Source organism: Camelus ferus, chromosome 3 (genome assembly GCF_009834535.1).
Source record: "Camelus ferus isolate YT-003-E chromosome 3, BCGSAC_Cfer_1.0, whole genome shotgun sequence".
Lineage (NCBI taxonomy): Eukaryota > Metazoa > Chordata > Mammalia > Artiodactyla > Camelidae > Camelus > Camelus ferus.
In genome coordinates, this window is record NC_045698.1 from 29,852,841 (window position 1) to 29,873,361 (window position 20,521).

The 20,521-nt window shown below is 41.4% G+C and overlaps 1 protein-coding gene across 3 annotated transcripts in view; it reads left to right on the forward strand.

The window, feature by feature from the left end:
- GHR (growth hormone receptor) overlaps nucleotides 1–20,521 on the forward strand; it is a 238,772-nt gene that overhangs the window by 207,583 nt on the left and 10,668 nt on the right. For all 3 annotated transcript variants that reach the window (XM_032471550.1, XM_032471555.1, XM_032471566.1), the window contains exons 4-6: nucleotides 5,233–5,362; nucleotides 13,599–13,771; nucleotides 16,485–16,663. In XM_032471550.1, the coding sequence (XP_032327441.1) occupies nucleotides 5,233–5,362; nucleotides 13,599–13,771; nucleotides 16,485–16,663 (482 nt within the window). The remainder of the gene's footprint in view (nucleotides 1–5,232; nucleotides 5,363–13,598; nucleotides 13,772–16,484; nucleotides 16,664–20,521) is intronic.

Below are 20,521 nucleotides of genomic sequence, written 5' to 3' on the forward strand. Positions count from 1 at the left end.
TAGTGTGAGGTGATACCTCATTGTAGTTTTGATTTGCATTTCTCTAATAATTAGTGATATTGAACATTTTTTCATGTGCCTATGGACCTAAACAAGCAATTCTCCATGGAAGAACTACCAGATTTTTTTTAATGTGCTCTTTGACATTATATTATCTATAAGGCAGTTCAGTTACTTTTGCCAATAATGATCAGCCAGAACACTTACAGATTTTTTTTTTTTTTACTGTATTTTGACAGGCCAGCATCCATCAAGGACAAGACCTTTAGTGAAAGGGGGTGTTAGATGCTCTAAGTTGAGGAGTCCCTGTTTTCCTGAAGCTCTTCAAATGAAAGAGTGCTTTGGAAACAAGTGTGCTTTGGAGAAGGATACGTGGCCTCAAAGCAGAGCTTCAGAAGGGAGGACTGCAGCAAGCTGGGCAAGGGGTTCTCTCCCCACAACCTGAATGTTTACAAGCACCATGCAAAACTCAGTGCCCCTCAGTACAGACCCTTGTCCCCAGGAAGCCCAAGTAAATGTGTTGGCTGAATTACCTTTACAAAAAAATAGGAGGTAACACTTTTCAAATACAGTTCAGCCATCTAGGTTAATCCATTTATTTCTTTATGAAGTTCACTTATCTATACAATTGTTTTCTTTAGTATGTCTTATGAGGTTTAATTTTTAACCATATTAAGGACTGTTGTTTTATTTCCTTTCCTTATTGTTTGTTTACACTGCCCAGCTGAAAAGGAAATTCTCAACTGGTTGTGTTCAGTTATGCTTTTGTCAGAGAGCCAGGCTGTCTCATCACAAGGTAGTAAGTCCCCAGCCTCTGTTCAAGGGTGATGACAAGTGTCCAGGATCGTTGACAGCAGACGGTCCACACGACAGGGCATGGTGGAGGATGTACATTTAAGGTCAGGTGGTTGCTGAGTGCCTTCCCCTCCCCAAACTGGTGCTCTCAGAAGAATGTTCTCCTTTCCCTTCGAAGACTCCTTCCAGCCTTCCCTTCCCACTTCAGTTGTTCCTCTTCCTCCTTCTCTTCTAGTCCCAAAACCCCAAGCACACATTGGGAATTTGTATGTGATTTCATTTGGTTTTTGTTTCTGCTCCGTCATGAGTTGAGGGTAGAAAAGCACGTCTGGTGAGAGAAGGCAAACGACTATTCAGTACAGCTGCTTGACGTCCGCCCTCTGTGTCCAGCCTGGGGAGGTCATCTTCCTCCAAGGGGAGAGCCACTGGGCAGCGAAGCAGGAAGCCATCGGTGTTTTGTAAAGCTCCTCAGTTGATTCCAATGTGCAGTCAGTTAGGAAATGCCACTCTTAGGGCTCACCAGGCTACTGATAGGTGAGAGTTGAATTAAGAACCCATCTGAGCTTGTCTGAGAATTTTTTGAGAAGCAAGAGAGACTTGTCTAACATAAAAGCTACTATTTTTTGCTAGTGCTAAGAGTTGAGATGAAATCACACAGATTTGTGTATTAATCCCAACACGGACAACTCTTTTAACATCTCTAAACTCCAGTTTCATCCATTTCCAACTGGAAATGATACTCACCTCTAGAGCTGTTGTCAGTATTAAAGGTGATTATATATGTAAAGTATTCAACGTGATGTAATATTTAACATGCTGCATCTAACATGGTGATAATAACTAAAATTAACATGTGGCCACAAGTCAGAATCCTCATTTTTAAAATGAAGGCTCCAAAGAGAATAAAGATGAATCCCAAATCTATTGTCAAGATTTTTGAATGCTGATCAGTGTTAATAGTAACATTTCTTCAGAATGCAGGACCACTTGAGTTTCTCTTAGTGACAATTAATTTAGGGCCAAAGGTGGTTTCTCTTGTCAATTGCAACATTCTTTTAAAAGATGCTATAAATGAGTGGTGAACTACACTGTCTATAGGTTTAGGCTAAAAAAAATGACAAGACAGCCAGAAGTATTTCTAGCTTAGAAATGACTATGTGTGTGCAGCTCGTCAGAGAGGACCTGAGAGTGTATGGTAACCATTTGCTGTCTTCATAGTGAAATACAAAACAAATTTCTACTGGGATTTTCAGACATTATAGAGGGGTGTTCATTTTAAAGTTAGGCTAGTACCTCTCAGACTTGGAAAACCTCAGGATGACTCTAAGGAGCTGGGCTTAAGGAATGTTGGATGTCTTTGGCCACAGTGGTATTTGCCAAAGGGGAGGTGAGTGAGAAGGAGAGAAGCAGCCAGCTATACTACAGTTCTTCTTCCTCCAAAAAATGAGTTACCCACTTCCCCACCGACATTTTGACATATTCCATTTGCTAAGAAAAGTGGTTTATGTCTTTTTTTTTTCACTTTCTTAAATTTTTATTGATTGTTCAGTTCTTAGCTTGTAGTCTTCTACAACTCATTCAAAATAACAAAAAGCCAATTCTTCTCAGTTTCATACTACCACATTTTTGTTTTGTTAACTTAAATTATCACACACGTCACTGCTGACAAGTATTATCATGCCTTTTAAACTCAACACTTTCAGTCAAAATTTGACTCTCCATTAAATTGGGAGCATTTATATTTTTTAACATTTTTTATTGATTTATAATCATTTTAAAATGTTGTGTCAAATTACAGTGTAGAGCACAATTTTTCAGTTATACATGAACATATATCATTGTCTCATTTTTTTCTCTGTGAGCTACCATAAGATCTTGTGTACATTTCCCTGTGCTATACGGTATAATCTTTATCTATTGGTTTATGTCTTTCTTAAACAGAGTTTGCTTATTGTATGTCAACAGCATTCACATATTTATATAGTTAATATTGTTTCCTATCCTTCCTCCAAATTAACCCATCAGCCGGGTCCTCTGTTTCAGATTCTCTCACAAGGCTGCAATCACAGTGCCGGCTAGGACCATGGTCCCATCTGAAGTCTGGACTGGGGAAGGGTCAGCTTTTGTGCTCACCATGTGGTTGTTTTCCAGGATTTAGTTCTTTCAGTTCTCAGTCATTAGACTGAGGGCCTCATCTTCTTGCTGGTTGTGGACCAGAGGCCACCCTCAGTTCTTTGCCATGTGGTTCTCACCAACATGGCAGCTTGCTTCAGCAAATCCAGCCAGAAACTAAGTCTGCTAGCAAGACAGAAGTCAGTCTTTTGTAATCTAATCACAGGTGTGACATTCCCCTCAATGCTGTCATATTCCATAGGTTTGAGACAAGTTACTCAAGGGAAGGAAAGTTTGTGGATAACAGGGGGCAGGGATCCTTGCGACCATCTGAGAGGCTGTCTGCTACAGCACCTAACCACACAGAACCAGCCATAACAGGAAGAAAGAAGGAAGGAAAGAAGGAGGGTGCAAGGAAAGAGAAAGAAAGGAGGCAGGTCGCGAAAGGAAGGCAAGCAATGAAAGACAGATATAAAAGAGACAAAGGAAAAAGTAGCTTTGCTGCGCTGCGCTGCGTCTGCATCACGGCATCAGGGTTCCTCTGTGGGCGCTTTGTCACGTTAGCACCACAACCATCAATTTCCTATTTCTTATTTAAAATGGAAAATAATGTGAGGCTTTCTATACATCTGGAGTTAAAAGGAAACAGAATAAACAAGAATAGTAAGTTTAAGCAAGCAACATGTGTTTTAAATCAATTCTTTTTTTAAGATTTTTTCCTCCAGCTAGCAAAGTATTTTTTCCCCCTTCATGTTTCAAGTTTTTGGGTCGGGTTCATTATTCTTGCCATGATGTGGCAAGCTTACTGCACAGGGAGTATAGGAACCCAAATGATGTTTGCACTTGGTGTCCTCTGGCTGTTTCAGCTCAAACCAAAATTGTTTTGGTTCTGCACATTGTTATTAATGATTGTATATGTCACTTAATTGTAAAAGTGAAGTTTGTAAAGTACCTTGGACCTCATCTATTCCTGCCTCTCTGTTGAGGAAACTGACAAATGACTTGAGAAGTTCAAGGCTATGTAGTATCAGAGCCAGAACCAGAACACAAAGCTCTCCATTTGAAATCCAGTGCATTTCCTCCTCTTGCATTCTGTGCAGAACAGTCAGAATGGGCAATACTTTCCTCAACCCTGCAGGCATTAAAGCAGGTTAGTTGCAGTTTAAATATTTATTTAGCACTGATTTTCTGGAAGGATCTAAAAATAGCATTTCCAGTGCTTCAGCTGATGGGAGAAGGAACTTTTCCAGGAACTCTGCTGTATCATAGGTGCTTGCCCAGCAGAACACACACGTTTCTCATTTATAATAGATCACACAGGCTACTGTGCTTCAGTGCTCTCAGAGGGGGTTGTAAACACCAACCACCATCTCCAAAATGACCGTGGAAGTCAGAATAACAAAGAAAACTGACACACACAAATAGGCTTTGCCTCAGACGTGTCTGCTGCACATTCAGAGCTGCGGATTTCATACATGCAGAGGGGTTTGGCTAACATCCTCGCACCTAGAAGGCTTCCTCCGCCTCCCAGATTGGAATGGGTACACATATATGCATACATTGTTTAAAGTAGGTATCTATTTAATGAATTTGCCAGATGGATCTTTTAAAAGAATGCAAACATACATGACTTTTTATCAAAAATCTGTAAAAAGAGAAAAGGCCCTGTCAGGGGATGCTGTGGTCCCCATGCCACATCCCTTTGGGCCGCCTGATGCCAATGTAGCCATCCGTGATGGGCAGTTGCCAGCATCAGGTGCCTGCTCAGGGTCTCAGAAGTCAGGCGAGGTCCCTCAGTTCATATGTACATGCAGCCTAGAAGTTCATGTGCATGAACACCTCCAGGGCAGCCCTCAACCAGTGGGTGTTGGGAGTTGGTGGCTAAACACCCTGGCCTCCCATCCTGGTCGAGGACACTGGGAAGACACACTCTTCACAGCTTACAGGAGGGACCTCTGTGGGGTTGGGCCCCAGCTGAATAGCACACACTCTGTTCACTGTTCTCCCCTCCCCGTCCTTCTCTCCGTCTCCCTCACTTCCAGTTCCAGGGGTCACCCTCCAAAAACAAAACACTGCCTGAACCCAAACCCTCATTTCTAGCCATGATTTCTTAAACAGGCCCTAAGAAATCATGGAAGGTATAAAAACAAAATGTTTATCCCTGCAGTCAAAGGCTGACAGGGAAATAACTGGCAAACAGCAGCTCTGAAGCTGTGACCCAGGAAAAAAGAAGTGGTTCTTCTTTATCTCTTTACATACCTGTTTCATTGGGACCATCCATTACCCTCCTGATTTCATGCCTCGCCTTTTCTTTTTATTCTGCAGATTCTTCCGGGAAGCCTAAATTCACCAAGTGCCGTTCACCTGAACTAGAGACTTTTTCATGCCACTGGACAGATGGGGTTCATCATGGTTTACAGAGCCCAGGATCCATACAGCTGTTCTATATTAGAAGGTACAGCCTTTTGACTTTTCTCTCCATGGATTTTTCTGATTAAAATGCACTGAGTCACCTGCAGTGGTAGGAATGGTAATGATCTATTTTGATGACCTAAATGTATTCATTCATTCATTTATCCCAAAAAATATTAATTAAGCCCTTACTGTATGTTGGGTACTATTTTAGGCACTGGAGATCTGGCAGTGATTACAAAAATATAGAGTCCGTGGTCTCATGGAAGCTTGTTTCCAGTGGGGGTCAGGGGAGGCAGACAAAAAAAAATTAAGTCAGCTGGTAATATGAGTTATTAAGAAAAGTAAAGCCAGGAAGAGAATAAAGTGTGCTAGCACTGCGTGAGCGTATACAGTGTGCATGAGAGCGAGTGTGTGAAAATGTGAGTGCAAGCGTGAATATGCGAGAATGTGGGAAAGCAGGTGAGTGTGCATATGTGTGAAAACATGTGAAGGTGTCGGGGGGGTGTGGTTATGTGTAATATACGTGAGCAATGAAAGCGTGAACACGAGAGTGAGCACGTGTGAGTGTGTGTAGGGAGCTCAGGAGAGATCTTAAATGAGGAGGTCCTAGGAGGCCTCTCTCTGTGGTGTGTTATAGCAGAGACACAAATGAGATGAGCAAGGCCACATGAAGATCTGGGGGAAAGGCTGTCCAGACAGAGGAAACTGCAAGTGCAAAGGCCCTGAGGCTGACTGGGCAGGTGTGAGGAAAGCAGGAGGCTGGCATGGATGGTACAAAGTGGAAGGCAGGGAGGGCGACAGGAGAAGTCAGAGGATTAGCTGGGGCCAGACCCAGATGAGCCCCACCAGCCATGTCCAGGCCTACTTTCTCTGTGGTGGGAAGCAATGGGGCTTTTTTTTTTTTTTTTAATGTGTGTTTTAAAAGGCTGTTTGGTTTCTACGTAGAAAATAGACTGTGTTCCTGTTACATTGATCACATTCAATAAGGGACTGTAATACTGCTCTCTTCCATTTTTATGAGTGGTCCTGTAAAATAACAGGGGAAGGATGAAACAAAGGTCTTGTTCCTGAACCAAATGCGGGTCCATTCACCTGCATGTAATAAATCCAATCTACTGACACCACGTGGTGGTGAAGGAAAGTGCAGCGGTTATTGTAGGGCACTGCCACGCAAGGAGTCCGGGGCAGCTAGTGTTCAGAAAGCCTGAACTCCTCAGTATAGTCAGTTACAATGTGTCAATTTCTGGTGTACAGCATAATGTTTCACACATATACATATACATAGATATATTCATTTTCATATTCTTTTTCATTATAGGTTACTACAAGATATTGAATATAGTTCCCTGTGCTTTACAGAAGAAATTTGTTTTTTTATGTATTTTATATATAGTAGTTAACATTAGCAATTCTTAAATTCCCAATTTATCCCTTCCCACCCCCTTTCAGTCATCATTCTAAGTGATGTAAGCCAGGAAAAGAAAGAAAAATACCATATGATATCACTTTTATGAGGAATCTAAAAAAAATAGGAAGAAAGAAAGGAAAAAGAAGACACTGATGAACTTACCTACAAAAGAGAAACAGACTCACAGACATAGGAAGCAAAGCATTTTTAACGGCCAGGTGAGGGAGGGCTGTCCCAGGACATGCGATCAGCTGGTGCACAATTCTCTGTGCACAGTTATCTGATTGATTGATGGTAAAGCAACAGGGTGGTGTCACAGGGGTTAACATTATCAATCCTTAGGCTCCATTAGGTCTGTGGGCTCCATGCTCATGGTCATCAAGTAGTTAATTTATTCCATTTGGTGGAGGTTTTGGCATCTATAAAACAACTCAGGAAACATGCGTCAGATACTATTACCAGGTACTTTGGAGAGGCGCTAGTGCAGAGGACATGGGGGAGGGGTCTGTCTGGGGAAAGCCCCTTAGGGTCCTGCTCAGTTATGATCTGTCAACATAATCCCTACCCAAATGACTATAACTCAATTTAAAAATGTTAAAAAAAAAAAACAAAAACAAAAACAAAAACATAATCCCTACCCAAGTCATAGATTTCTTACCCCTCACCTGGCGTTACCTCCATTTCTGTTTACTCTTATGTTGTACCTTTTTCCTTTTTAAAATTTTAGGCTCACACACTCTATCCTCTCCTCTTTTCCACCCAACCCCCAGGGAAGGCCTAAACCAAGATGCAAAATTAGTGGAGACCCTTCTCCCAGGCAGATGGTGGTCATCAGTCCAAGGATGATACTGTTTGCCCTCCAGAGGAGCAGGGAAAGAAAAGGAAAATGCCTCAGGCAGTTCAGGGCATGAGCTCAGGGCCAACCAACCTACATTTCAGCCCAGCTCCCACCCTTGCTCACAGAATAGTGCTAGGGAAATTAGTCAGTCTGTCCACAACTCAGCCACCTCCTTTGCAAAATGGAGATAACAGACCTTGCCACGTGGCTTCTTGTGAGGATTTTATTAACTAATACTTGACAATACTTATCACAGTGCTTGGCACACACTAAGCACTGAATAAGTGGTTGCTGCTATTATTATTTGCAGTTTGATGATAATTTAAAATAATGATAATGTAAAATTCCAATTCCTGAGCTACAAAAGTAATTTTTGATTCTTTACTGCTTATAATTATTGGTATGCTTTAAGACCATTTTTTAATGCAGAGTTGGGTGCTTAATTCGCAAATATATACTTTGAGTCAGCATCCAGGACTAGCCTAACTCACCTTCTAGGGTTGTGAGGGGTCTCTTGGATGTCTCCCAAAAGGCACACAAAGATGAGATGGTTGGGCACTAAATACACTTTTTTTTTCCCAGTAGGGCTGATACTGCAGAGAGGTAGGGGCCAGTAGACAAAGCTGATTTGTATAAATACATTTGGACAGGAAGCTAAAACGTTTGGTAACACTTGAGTATATACTGAATTGATTGTTGAGATAATGCAGGAAAAACGGATGTGGGGCGTGAGGAGGGCCGTGTCCCAGGCCTGAGTTGAGACCCTGGGATGTGCCCCGCCAAGTGTGGGCTTTGTGCAGGAAAGAGCGAGCCACAGTTGAGTAAAGGTAGATTTACTTAGAGAGATATATTGAGAGGCAAGAGAAAGGCCACGAGGTGTGGGGGTTGCGTGCTCAGATTAGAGTGAAAGTAGGTACACACTCCATAGACAGAGTGCGGGCCGTCTCCGAAGAGGAGGGAGGAAGAGAGAGACAGCCGACACAAGGCACCACGTTGCCACTTTTTATGGGCTTGGTAGCTTCATATGCTAATAAGTGGAAGGACCAGTCTAACTAACCTGGGGAAGGGGCTGGGATTCCCAGGAAGTTGGTTCCCACTCTTTGACCTTTTGTGGCTAGCCCGGGGACTGTCATGGTGCTTGTGGGCGTGCTATTCACCATGCTAATGTATTACAATGGGCATATAATGAAGCTCAAGATCTACCAGAAGTCAAATCCCCCACTATCTTGAGCCTCAAGGCCTACTGGGGGTTGAATCTTTCACCATTTTGATGTTAATTGCTGTATTATTCCTTGAATGGCTGTCCCCTGCCCCCTTCCTTTTTCAAAATGAAGAGTGATTCAGTAGATTCAATTTTCCTACTTTAGCTTCAGCGACTTGGAAAGCCAACTCCATAAAAACAAAATAAGTTATTTGCACAGGCACAATTAACGAAACTGAAGAGAGAAATAGCGGAGTTGGGCCCACTTTATGAAAACAGATGTTCACCACCTTAATAGTCTCCAAATTTGAACCTAAGCAAAAATACATAAACCCAAAAGGATAAAGCCTTCACAGATATATATTTGGCCCTTCTCTCATGCACTAGGGCTGTACCCTTTTGCCTCCAGGCTTTCTCTGCACAGCCCAGGCCTTTCAGCATCCCTAGTTCAAAGTCAGCTCTGTGCTAACAGAGATGCCAAGTGAGGGAGAGTATCAGACGTATTCTGAAGGATGTCGTTAATTTTTGCCCTAGTAGAATTTGGGATCCCAGGGGAGGAAATCGTCACATCCTTAAACCCCCTAAGAACAAACTCACAATTAAGGCCAACCCAACTGGCAAAATCAGTGTTTTGTGTTTTCTCTATAAGCATCTAACTGTTTTGAGTATCTTAGCCAAGTAGCATGTGCACTCAGCCCGGTTTATCTGGGAAGGGTAGATCCGAGGGGATTAGAAGTATCAGGAACACACAGCATCACGACTGCTCCGGAGTACAAATGTGCTGGCTCTGCATTACCCACTTAAACAAAGAGGAAAATACAAATGCACTTTCTGCCTCTTGTCATTGTTTCTTAGAATTCAGTTCCCAGAAGGCAACTTCTGGAACTATAGAATCATGACTCCCCATCCCTGACACACAAATAAAATAGTGACATGATGTCATCCAGAACCTTCAGACGGAGGGATGGGGTGGGGGTGCATGTATTCCCAGCCTGGCCTTCGAAGCTAAAGCACAAGGAAATCTAAACGCGTCAGCCTGTCAACAGGATGGGCCCAGGGGCAGCTGCAGGCTGGGCTGGCTCTGCTCCCAGCCAGGTGAGCTGGGAGAAGAGGCAGCCAACTCAGAACAGTCTCTGCCACCCTGTAACGGAGACCGTGCCAGATTCAGCCTCTGAGCTTGGAGGGGACTCAGCAGGAATGCACATCACAGACCTGGCAAAAAAGGGGTTCTGGGAGCCTGTCGGGGTGCTCTGCTGTCAGCTCCTTGCCTGCACATGCCTCGTCTTCATAGAAGCTTGTATGTGAAGGCTAGGTCCTGAGTGCTGTATCCCCCTCCCAACCTCTGCTATCTCCCCACCCTGTCCCCCCTCAACAAATTATCCTGGCTTTTGAAAAGAAAGTTTATTTCCCATGCAAGGTTACTAGGGGAAATTAGAAAGGAGAAAGAGCATTGTTAACTTTCTTTTCTTTTATCTAAGGAATATGTTAAATTTTAAGCCTAAAACATGTGGTATGCAGGTAATGAAAATAGTTGCCCTTAAAACGTAAATTATATATTTTTTTTTTGACCTCTCTCCCAGCTGGTTACCTTTAGGTAGAAAGCATTTGTTCTGCTCTTTATTCTGATTTTTTTTTAATGGAGGTCCTGGGGATTGAATCCAGGACCTCGTGCATGCTCAGCATGCACTCTACCACTGAGCTATTCCCACTCCCCTATTCTGATTTTTATTGATATGTTCTTTCTACAGTTCTTACCTCTATTTCACAAGCCAGTCTAGGAGCAAACCTAAAACACCTAAGTCTTGGGAATAAAAGGGAGTGGCTTCCATCAACTAGCTTTGGTCATCTGTAGAAAAATTCAACCCAGTGAAGGCAGGTTACAGAGTATCTGCTTTGTGCGTCCATTTGGTTTTTGGTCTAAATTTAATAGTTAAAAATAAGCACTCAATATGTATCTAAAATAAAATTCAACTTCAGTTGGGGTGCAGCGGGTGGGAGTTGTGTTTTGAACTAACTCTTCCAGATGTGCTTAAGATGAGTGCTTTAAGTTGTTTGTTCCGTGGAGCTAATGGGTTGGGGATCATCTGAACAGCATTTTTCATATAGTCCTCATGGGGGAGTAGGGTGCTGACAAGTCCAAGCTGAGAAACTGTGAAATACACAGAGCTAACGTCCCTGTTACGAATTCAGGCCTGCTAAGCACTGGCCTGCATCTTCAGAATGTTCTAATACTAACTTGAGGACTGTCAGTCATGCTAAATATATTTGCCGTCTCCTCTACTCATATGAAAGCCTCCTTCCCTGGGCAATCTTGTCAAATCATTCTCTTTAATATACTCTTATTTTAGTTTGAAAGTCAAGATAAAATAAACCATACAGTAGTTCACTGACCCACCTATCCATAGTTTTTAACCTTTTTCCTATTATTCTAAACACACACACATACATACAATTTATCCTTTCTTCTACCTTCTATGCACTTAATTTTCCCATCAGGGATGACGCTCCCTGTCATCCAAGGGTATGCAGCTTAGAAGGATCTCAACCAGAAATTAAGCAACAGTCCACTGTCTGTGTTAATCCCAAGTTCTTTCCAACAGCTGATGAGCAGCTGTCTCAAGGACCCCCTGATATTACACAAGTTTCCTACTAGTGCCAAACAGACCAGCGTGGGAAACAGCTGTAAAGAAGGAAATGTGTGTCTTCTCCCAGCTCCTCATCCCTTCCTTCCAGTCCCTGCCTTCCCACAGCCTGTGGGGTCCTTGCTGCCCACTGCGGCCCAGCCCCCAGGGCGATGCTCACGCACATCCAGGGTCTGGCCTGCCAGCCCCAAGCACCTCAGCCTGCACAAGTTCATTCCTACCTTCTCCTTCAGCCACAAGTTACCTAGCTTTTTGTCTCCTTGACTTATAACCCCCCTTCTTGGCTGATAGCCTTGTGAATAGTAAGTGAACAATGCATTACCCCACCTAAGTAGCAATTCTAATTTAAGAAAGTCTTTCCCAATTATTCCATTGCCTTCTGTTCCCTCCCCCACTTTCGTTTCCCTATTGCCATCTGGTAAACTTTGAATGATTGCTAAAAACACCACCTCCACGTTGAAGCTTTCCAAGAATAACCAGAGCAATTATTCCTTCTTCTAACTCCAAAGGAGCCTCATGAGCACTGTCTGTGAACGCTTACCCACGCTGCTTTGTAAGACGGTATATCAGTCACTCCCCCAAGGCAGGAGTAAGTCCTCAGATACACATGAGTCCCCCATAATATCTTGCACAGTGTTTTATAGACAAGCAATGCTTATTAAGTATCAATGGTCGGACCAAAAAAGAAAGCACTCAGGCGGTAATTTCTGAGTCACCTTCTAGCCTGAAGGTAGAGGTCAGCTCTTATTAATTATATCCACACAGCGCTAGTACCAGATACAGTGCTTATAGAGTTAGTTGCTTGCACAGTAGGCACCCAAAGGTGGCTTGCTGAATTCATTCGGTCAGACAGGCAGGTGGAAAATTGGAGGAGAGCTGTGTCACGTTCTCTCACATGTCGGTTCAGTTCCTGCTGAGGTGGATTTGCGTCTGAGCCATCTTTTGACTGCCCTGCATTTTGGCTCAGGTCCCCGTGGCAGCTGCTCAGGGAAGATCCTTTCCCCAAAGTGTAACATCCTTCCACAGTGAACTTCCCGGTATCTCTTTTCCATGCAACATACATCCTGCTGTTGTTTTAAGTCATCTGAGTAAATGATGCTTTCTGTAGAGTGGGATGGAGGTGAACAACAATATGGTGGAATTTAAACATGGAGATGTGGCTTTTCTGATTACTTCAGTGTTCTCCATGTGTCCACCTATCCTCCATGATTTGTTTGTTCTTATGTGATCCAAGATAGAGGAAAAGATGGACTTCTTTTCTTTTGGAAAAGAAACCAAAAAAGGAACTGATAGGCAAACACATTGATTCAATTCCTTCCATTTTTGTTTTCCTTCTTTTTTTTTTTTTTTGACATAATTAAATGTCCATTCCTATTTACAAAATAGGAAAGAAAAACGCTTCCTCAGCTTGAAATTTTTTTAATTGCTAGGTTCATGCCCTTTGTCTCTTTCATGAGTGGAGTGGGAAAGGTGAGGAGTCCCACATTTTGTAAAGGTAACCTGGATGTCCAGCATATTTGAAATGTTCTCCTGGCTCTTCATGTGCTTAAGGAAAACCTCAGGAATGTGGCAGGGAGTTCAAGGCATCAAGAAAACTCCCCTAAACGTCAGACAGCTCTGGGAAGAGGGACACAGGGTGCAACAGTTCAGAGTAGGGTGGTAGCTAATTTTCCATTTCAGGTCTCTCCGAATCTCAGCATCACTCAGCCTGGAGAACACCCTCGGTGTGCCTCCTCAGTTTCTCCCACCATGAGTTGGGGAAATGCCCAGGTTTAAAGACTCAACTCTTCTCTAGGAATCTCTATAGTTTGGGAGTTGACTTTCTGCACTGTTTTAATAAAGAAAACATTTTTAAACCTCCCTAAGCCTTAGAACCCTCATCCGTAGAATGGGGATGATTAAGTACCTACCAATAAATCACTTAAATTAGGGGCTGGCCCATTATATGCAGTCAATGAAGAGATGCTTTTACTATAGGCAGACATACCAAATAGCCTCCTATCGGTCTGCAGACACTGGTCTTCAGTCCATAGAGGTGGTATTTCTTGGCAATGGTGCCACTAAAATACTTGCTCATTAAATATATGTGTCTCAATTTATTGAATCTGACTGTCAGGCACCTTGCTTTGACTTCAGCTATGGCATGATTTGGGGAACAATTCATCCTTTTTTAACCCTCCATTTCAGGAGCACTCAAGAATGGACTCAAGAATGGAAAGAATGCCCTGATTATGTCTCTGCTGGAGAAAACAGCTGTTACTTTAATTCGTCTTACACCTCCATTTGGATACCCTACTGCATCAAGCTAACAAGCAATGGTGGTACTGTGGATCAGAAGTGTTTCTCTGTTGAGGAAATAGGTAAATCACAGGTTTGTGTTTTATTTGACATGGCTTTAGATTAACTAAGTGGGGACGGCTGCAGAGTCCAAGTGTAGTGCATGCAAGGAGGAAGACTTGTCATTGTGCTCTGTAGGTGGATGGAGGTCTGCTATATGGCGTATGAGATCAGCTGTGGAACAAGAGGGAAGGGACAGGGGGAACTTCAGTTGGCTCTAACATAAAATAATCTTGCAGTAAATGTTGTAAGAAAAGAATAGAAGCCTCATGGCATCTTTTTCTTGAGATTGTATTCTTGTGTCCGCTACAAGGGACAGACTCAATGCACTCTTAAGTTTCCTTCCTTCCTGATTATTTGTTATGATTATTATAGTCAGATCAACTGAAATACACTGACCCCAATGTCTGTCATTGCTATAATAAATGCCTAGATTTTCTTTACCACAAAGCATAAATAATAATTCTGGAATTTTACATGGACAAAATAGCCAAAATCGGTTTAAACGCATGTTTATAAGATCTCAAGACAAACATTCGAGATAATCAGCTCAATGAACTAAGTGAAAGATCCAAGCAGTTTATCCCTTGCCCATTATGAGGACACAGGGGAAATGAAACAAACAAACAATGATAATTGGAATATTCATGTTTATACTATAACAGTATAAACAACAAAATAGAAAGAATCAAAGAAGGAATTTGAGTAGCTGACTTTGATGCCTCAAATCTATCCACAAAGCTCATGTGTTGCTTATAGGAATTCCTTGGAGCATCTCTGCAATGTGTTGTTCTTGTATGTGGTTTCCCGGGCATCAGCAGGCTGGAAGAGACTGAGGGAGTGTGGGTAGAAGCTGCAAACAGACACGAGTACATCTGAAAGCCTGACTGTGAGGGAGGAGACTGAGAAAACTGTAAAAGCAGAAAAGAGAACCTACCATAAGCTGGGCATTGTGCTGGGTGGACTGGCTACAGAATGAATGAGATTTGGCTTTCTTCTGGAGTGGCATTGGAAGCCTTTGGAGGGCTTTAAATGACGAGTGATATGACCTAAGTTAAGTGTGAAGATAACTACCATGTTGACAGTTTTGAGGATTGTATTGAGAAGAGACTGAAGAGGGCACAAGGACCACAGGAAGAGACTTGTTAGGAGGCTAACACAGAAAAAAAAAATTATAATGGCTAAGACCAGGTTATAGTGGGACAGGTGATGAGAAGTGGTTGGATTCTGGGAATATCTTGAAAGTACAGTATAGCTGACAGAATGTGGAGTTGCAAAAAACAAAGTCAAGAAAGAGTTCATGGTTTTTGTCTTGAGCAACAGGAATGGAGGAGAAATTGAGAAACTGAGGACTGAGGAGGAACAGAGTCACCATTAACAGAGACAGGCAAGGTGAATGAGGAATAAGTTTCAGGCAGAAGACGAGGGGCTTGTTTCAAAAGCATTCAGTTTCAGGTGGTTTTTAGGCATCTCAGAGTTTCTCACATCTCAAAGTGTCGATTAAGGCATGTGGAAATAAGCACAGAAGTAAGGGAGAGGTGATTATTATGCCCTTAATGGTGGTACTGAGCCTTCTCAGAAAGGACCTTGTTCCATATTCTCTATTTAAAGTAGACAGGGAGTTTTGTTTTGTTTTGTTTGTTTGTTTGTTTCCTGTTGTTTTGCTTGTTTTGTTTGTTTTATGAGGGGGAGGTAATCAGGTTTATTCATTTATTTATGTTTGGAGGGGGTACTGGGGATTGAACCCAGAACCTTGTGCATGCTAAGCATGTGCTCTACCACTTGAGCTATACCCTGCCCCCAAGGGAGTTTTTTTAAGATGTAACATGAATAATAAGTTTGAGAAAATTTTCCATTAAAAACATTTTTATGGCTCAGGCACATAAAGGGTTAACCGTTGGCTTTTAGAATTCATCAATCCCAGACAAATCAAGGAAAATGAGATTTAACTGTCATGTGGCATACATAGCTTAGCTACTTTGCAGATCCTTCCAATTTAATTTCCCAAATGGGGTTGTGATTAGTCAAATTTGGACTTTATTTTTTAAAAAGTAGTGTCCACTGCATAGTGGTCAATAGCATGCAGTTAAGTAAAAGGCAGAAAACACTGAATCATTACCATTTGAGAGAGCAGTGTAGTGCCTTCTTTCATAATCTGAAGAAATGATCATGTGATTAGGAAGACAAGCTCAGGAGTATTTACTGAGTGTTCTGAAGGACTGTACTTGTAGCAGTACAGAAATGGAAAAGATAAGAAATAAAAAAGGGAAATGGAAAAGACTTTGCCCCAGGTCATATACAGCTTGGAAAAAAATTGATTTCGCCACCGCTGGTTCCAAAACAGCTACATGCTTAAATACCATAGGTCCTTCTGACTCTCTGTTCCTTTGGTTTCAAGTTAAAATGAATTCCTTTGCCAAAAATCCCAAAGTATTAATCCTCTCAGAGCCAAAAGAAATGTAAAACATGGCAGATCTTCAAGAACATTTATAGATCAGATTTTAAACTCAAAAAGGAATTTTTTTAATCGAGGCTTTTTTTTAAGTTAAACACTGATCATCCTTAAGTTAAAAAAATGACACTCTCCCATAAAGTGAGAGTATCATCATAGGAATATTGAAAGAATTAAGAATTTGAATAGTAAAAATGTGTAAAGCAATTTTGTCTCTCCAGAAGAAACCACTCCAGTCAGTATCAAGCTGTGTCTGTGTACTAATTCTCTGCTGAAATGCACAGTGCAACCAGATCCGCCCATTGGCCTCAACTGGACTTTACTGAACATCAGTTTAACGGGGATTCATGCAGACATCCAAGTGAGATGGGAACCACCACCGAATGCAGATGTTCAGAAGGGATGGATAGTCCTGGAGTATGAACTGCAGTACAAAGAAGTAAATGAGACCCAATGGAAAATGGTAAGATATCATTACACCCTTTGACTTTTCTTTTTATTTCAACAACCCCCTCTCATTTATAATTCGACTCTCTTTTGACCTAATATGTCATTCCCATGCTATCTGCTTTCTAATTTCTTATCTGGGGAAAATGGATGTCATCAGTAAAATATTGTCTTGGGATTCTTTTGAGACAGCAGGTGCTTACATGGAGCTTTATACAGAAACCTATGGGAGGAAAGGAAAACTATGTCCCCAGTCATCACTGGTGTCCGGTTTGACTTCAGAACAATAGTGTATACTCTGGCCACTCAGCTGTCTTTGAGGATGTGGCTAAACATGCAGAGAGTTATGATCAAAGTCAACAGTGAACTATGGCTAAAGATTGTCCCATAATTTTAGTTGCTACTATTCACAAGACCTCATTAAAGTAAGTTCTTGAGTGACTCCAGGAGGGAAACAGAGGGGGAATTTAGCCTCTAGAGGTTTCAGAAGGGTGTTTTCTTACCTACCTCAGGGGAGAATCAAGCTAAGAAGTTTTATGTAGGCAAGTAGCATGGGACTGGTTGATCTCTGAACTCCCCACTTCCTCGCCAAGTGAATGGGAACTGGGCACTTAAATTCCACATGGCACACAACAGGGAAAAAAAAAAAAAAACAGGATTATCATGCTGCTCCCAATGTAACTAATTCTAAATCAGTCTAACCACAGCCACGGCCCCGGCCAAGCCAAGTGGTTTCTGGCCCGTCACCAGGTCGTGCCCAGCAGCCTGGTGTGGCCTCACTCCCAAAATTTTGGGACACCAAGCCCTGTCCATTCAGTGAACTGCTGAAAAAGAAGCCAGTTTTGTCATTAGAGGAAAGTTAAGTTCACGGCAACTTTAAACAGTTAAATATTGGGCTTTGAGGTTCTGTTTTCAGAATCATTTAATTTAGGTATCTGTTCCGTAACTTGGTGCAGAAAAGCCTGGCCGAACGCTGGGTCAAACAAGGCTTGTAAATTCAAGCTGCAGTCAAACATTTATTTAGCAACCAAGTACTGAAATAACTACTGTGCACAAGGCACCATGCTAGGCACCCCAGGGCAGCTGTTCCCAAAGTGTAAACCTGGGACATTTTCAGGGAATCTACAAGGTTAAGCGTTTTCATAATAATACTAGAACGTTCTTTCCTTTTTTCACTGTGTTGAGATCTGCACAGATGATACGAAAGCAATGGTGGGAAACTTGCAGCTGCCTTAGCACAAATCAAGGTGATAATTCCAAACTGTACCAATAGTATCACTGTATTCTCCGCCGTGCAGTCCCAGTAAAGAAGAGGGGAGCAGGGCAGGGGGAGGCAGCTTCACGGAAGAATGTCCTTGATGAAGCTGCGCATGTTATTAAGTTTATTAAATCACGACTTCTGGGTTTGTGGCTTTTTAATATTCTGTGCGGGAAGCACACATAAAGCACTTCTGCTGCATCCTGAGGTACACATGGTCGTCTTGAGAAAAAGCACTTCGATGGCTGAGTCACCAGCTGACCTCACTGCGTCTTGCATAGAACACCATTTTTACTTGGAAAGAACAACTGATAAACTGATAGATGGTTATTCATATTTCAGTTGGCAAATATTTGGCAAACATTTCTAGAAAAAAAAATGAAGTGAGCTTATCACTTCAAGAAAAACAATTGACAGTCTTTGCCAGTGGGAAAAAATTGGCGCTTTCAAGGTCATTTAACCTTGAGAATTTTGGAAAACTTGCTGTGTGCAGCTGTGAGCTTGGTAGCTTTCCCAGTCTTTGAAGACTTTCCTGATGAGATCAATGGTGATATTAGCAAAAGTGACTTTTTTTTAATATTGTATAATGAAAAAAGTGTGAACATTTAGGAAATCTGCACAAATCAGTGAACAGTATTTTCCAAATGACGGATACATGATGTAACCAAAACCATGCATGAAGAAATTATCCATCCAAAGTACTAGATGGAATGGTGGATTTTAATATAACAAAGCGTAAAAGATTCATTGATACGGTTTCAGATTCCACATTGCAACTAACCTTTAAGAAAACACCACTTGTTGAATTTTATTGTAGTGTTAAAAAAGAATATATACAATTATCTAAAAGGGCTATTAAAATATCTCCTCCTTTTCCTCACTATGTATCTGTGAGACCAAGTTATATTCATGCACTTCAACCAAAGCTCCACATCCTAACAGATTTAATTCAGAAGCAGGTGTAAAAATACAGCCATCTTCTATTAAGCCAGACGTTAAAGAGATTTGCAAAAATGTAAAACTGTCATTTTTCTCACTATAGTTTTATTGTTTTGGAAAGTATAATTTTTATAAAAATCTGTTAACATAAAATCCACCTATTCTTAAATTAGTATTTTTTAATTCTCAGTTTCAGTGTCTAGTATGGCAACTGGTGATAGGTACAACCCAAATAAAACCCAAATCTATAGGATTTTCTCAGTCATTTTTAAGGGTATAGAGGAGCCCTGAAACAAAAAAGCTCAACAACCTAGGAAAAGCAAAGATGTAAATCAGAACATTAGCACACAGATTTAGTGATGATAGCTTCAACACTGAAAAAGTCCATGTTGTGTAGTTACGTTCCAGCCGAGGCACCGAAGCACACCCTAAGCCACGTGCATGGGACATGGGACTCAGCCAGTGATTCAGGGCTGCATCCCAATGTGCCTTTGTTGCACTTTTCACTGCACACCTGCTAAATCTCATTAGCGAGTCCAGATGGGTCAGTTAACTGTACTTACCTTTTATGAATGAAGTTACAAATTCATGATATTTATAACTCTGGTAATTTGCAAGCATCTCAGAGTTATCATGAAGCTTAAGCATATAAAGAAGAGACGTTTGTAAGTTAAAGGGGAAAAGGCTGATGTTTGTTGCTTATATCTGGAATTCACGTTACCATTCGACAATATTGAATTTGGTATTACTATGCCTATTTTTTATTTATTGGACACACTTTGGATATAAAAGTTCTTCTAATGACCATGTAGTTGCTTGTAACTATTTACCAGCTAAACCAAGTTAAGAACTTTTTTTTTTTTTTTATTTTAAAGACATGGGTAGCACAGAATTATCCACAATGTATGGGCCATCTCTTGAGCAGCCCCTATATACCTGTTTTTGTGCTGGGCTTTGGAAATATATAGAAAATGAAGGTATTGTTTGCCCTCAGGGAATTTGCAGTATAATGTATACATTTGCATAATGAATTAAAAGAAGATACAAATGTGTATTACCTGGCAAGATGGAGTAGGGAAAACTGCCAGAAAAGATTTCTTAGGAGATCAGCAATACCTGCCCTGAGGATTAGCCAACAATAGGTGTTCTCTCATAGACAGGTGGCAGGGGTCAGGGCGGGTATTAGGGGATGTGAGCCAGTGTGAGTTTGGTACAGCTGCCGTGGAGGGTTGAGGGAAGATGGAGAGGGGGACATAGGTGAAATCACTGAGGGCCCCTTTTTTGGTTTTATCATCAGTGAACTCTGTAAAGAAATACTATTGGGTGACAGTCACAGAGAAATTAAGGCTTCAAGAATGGAAACATAGGCTTTTTAAAATGTTTTAAGAAAAATAATAAAAAGTCTGATATATTCAGAAATATTCTAAGTATATAAATATTCCATAGATTAAGAAGCTTCTATAAAAGATTGAACTAATCATCCTGTGTACATATGGGGAAAAAAGAGGTACTTTGTGAGTAGAAATTAACTGAAGTGAAAGGAAAATGTTTTAGAAACTCAAGGCCCAGCTTCTGACGTAATAAAACAAATTATGAGCATCTTATTTATGTGAAAAACCCATGCTGTTGAAAAAGAGAGTGTTCCTAGTTTTCTATAAGCAGGAACCAGATAATTCT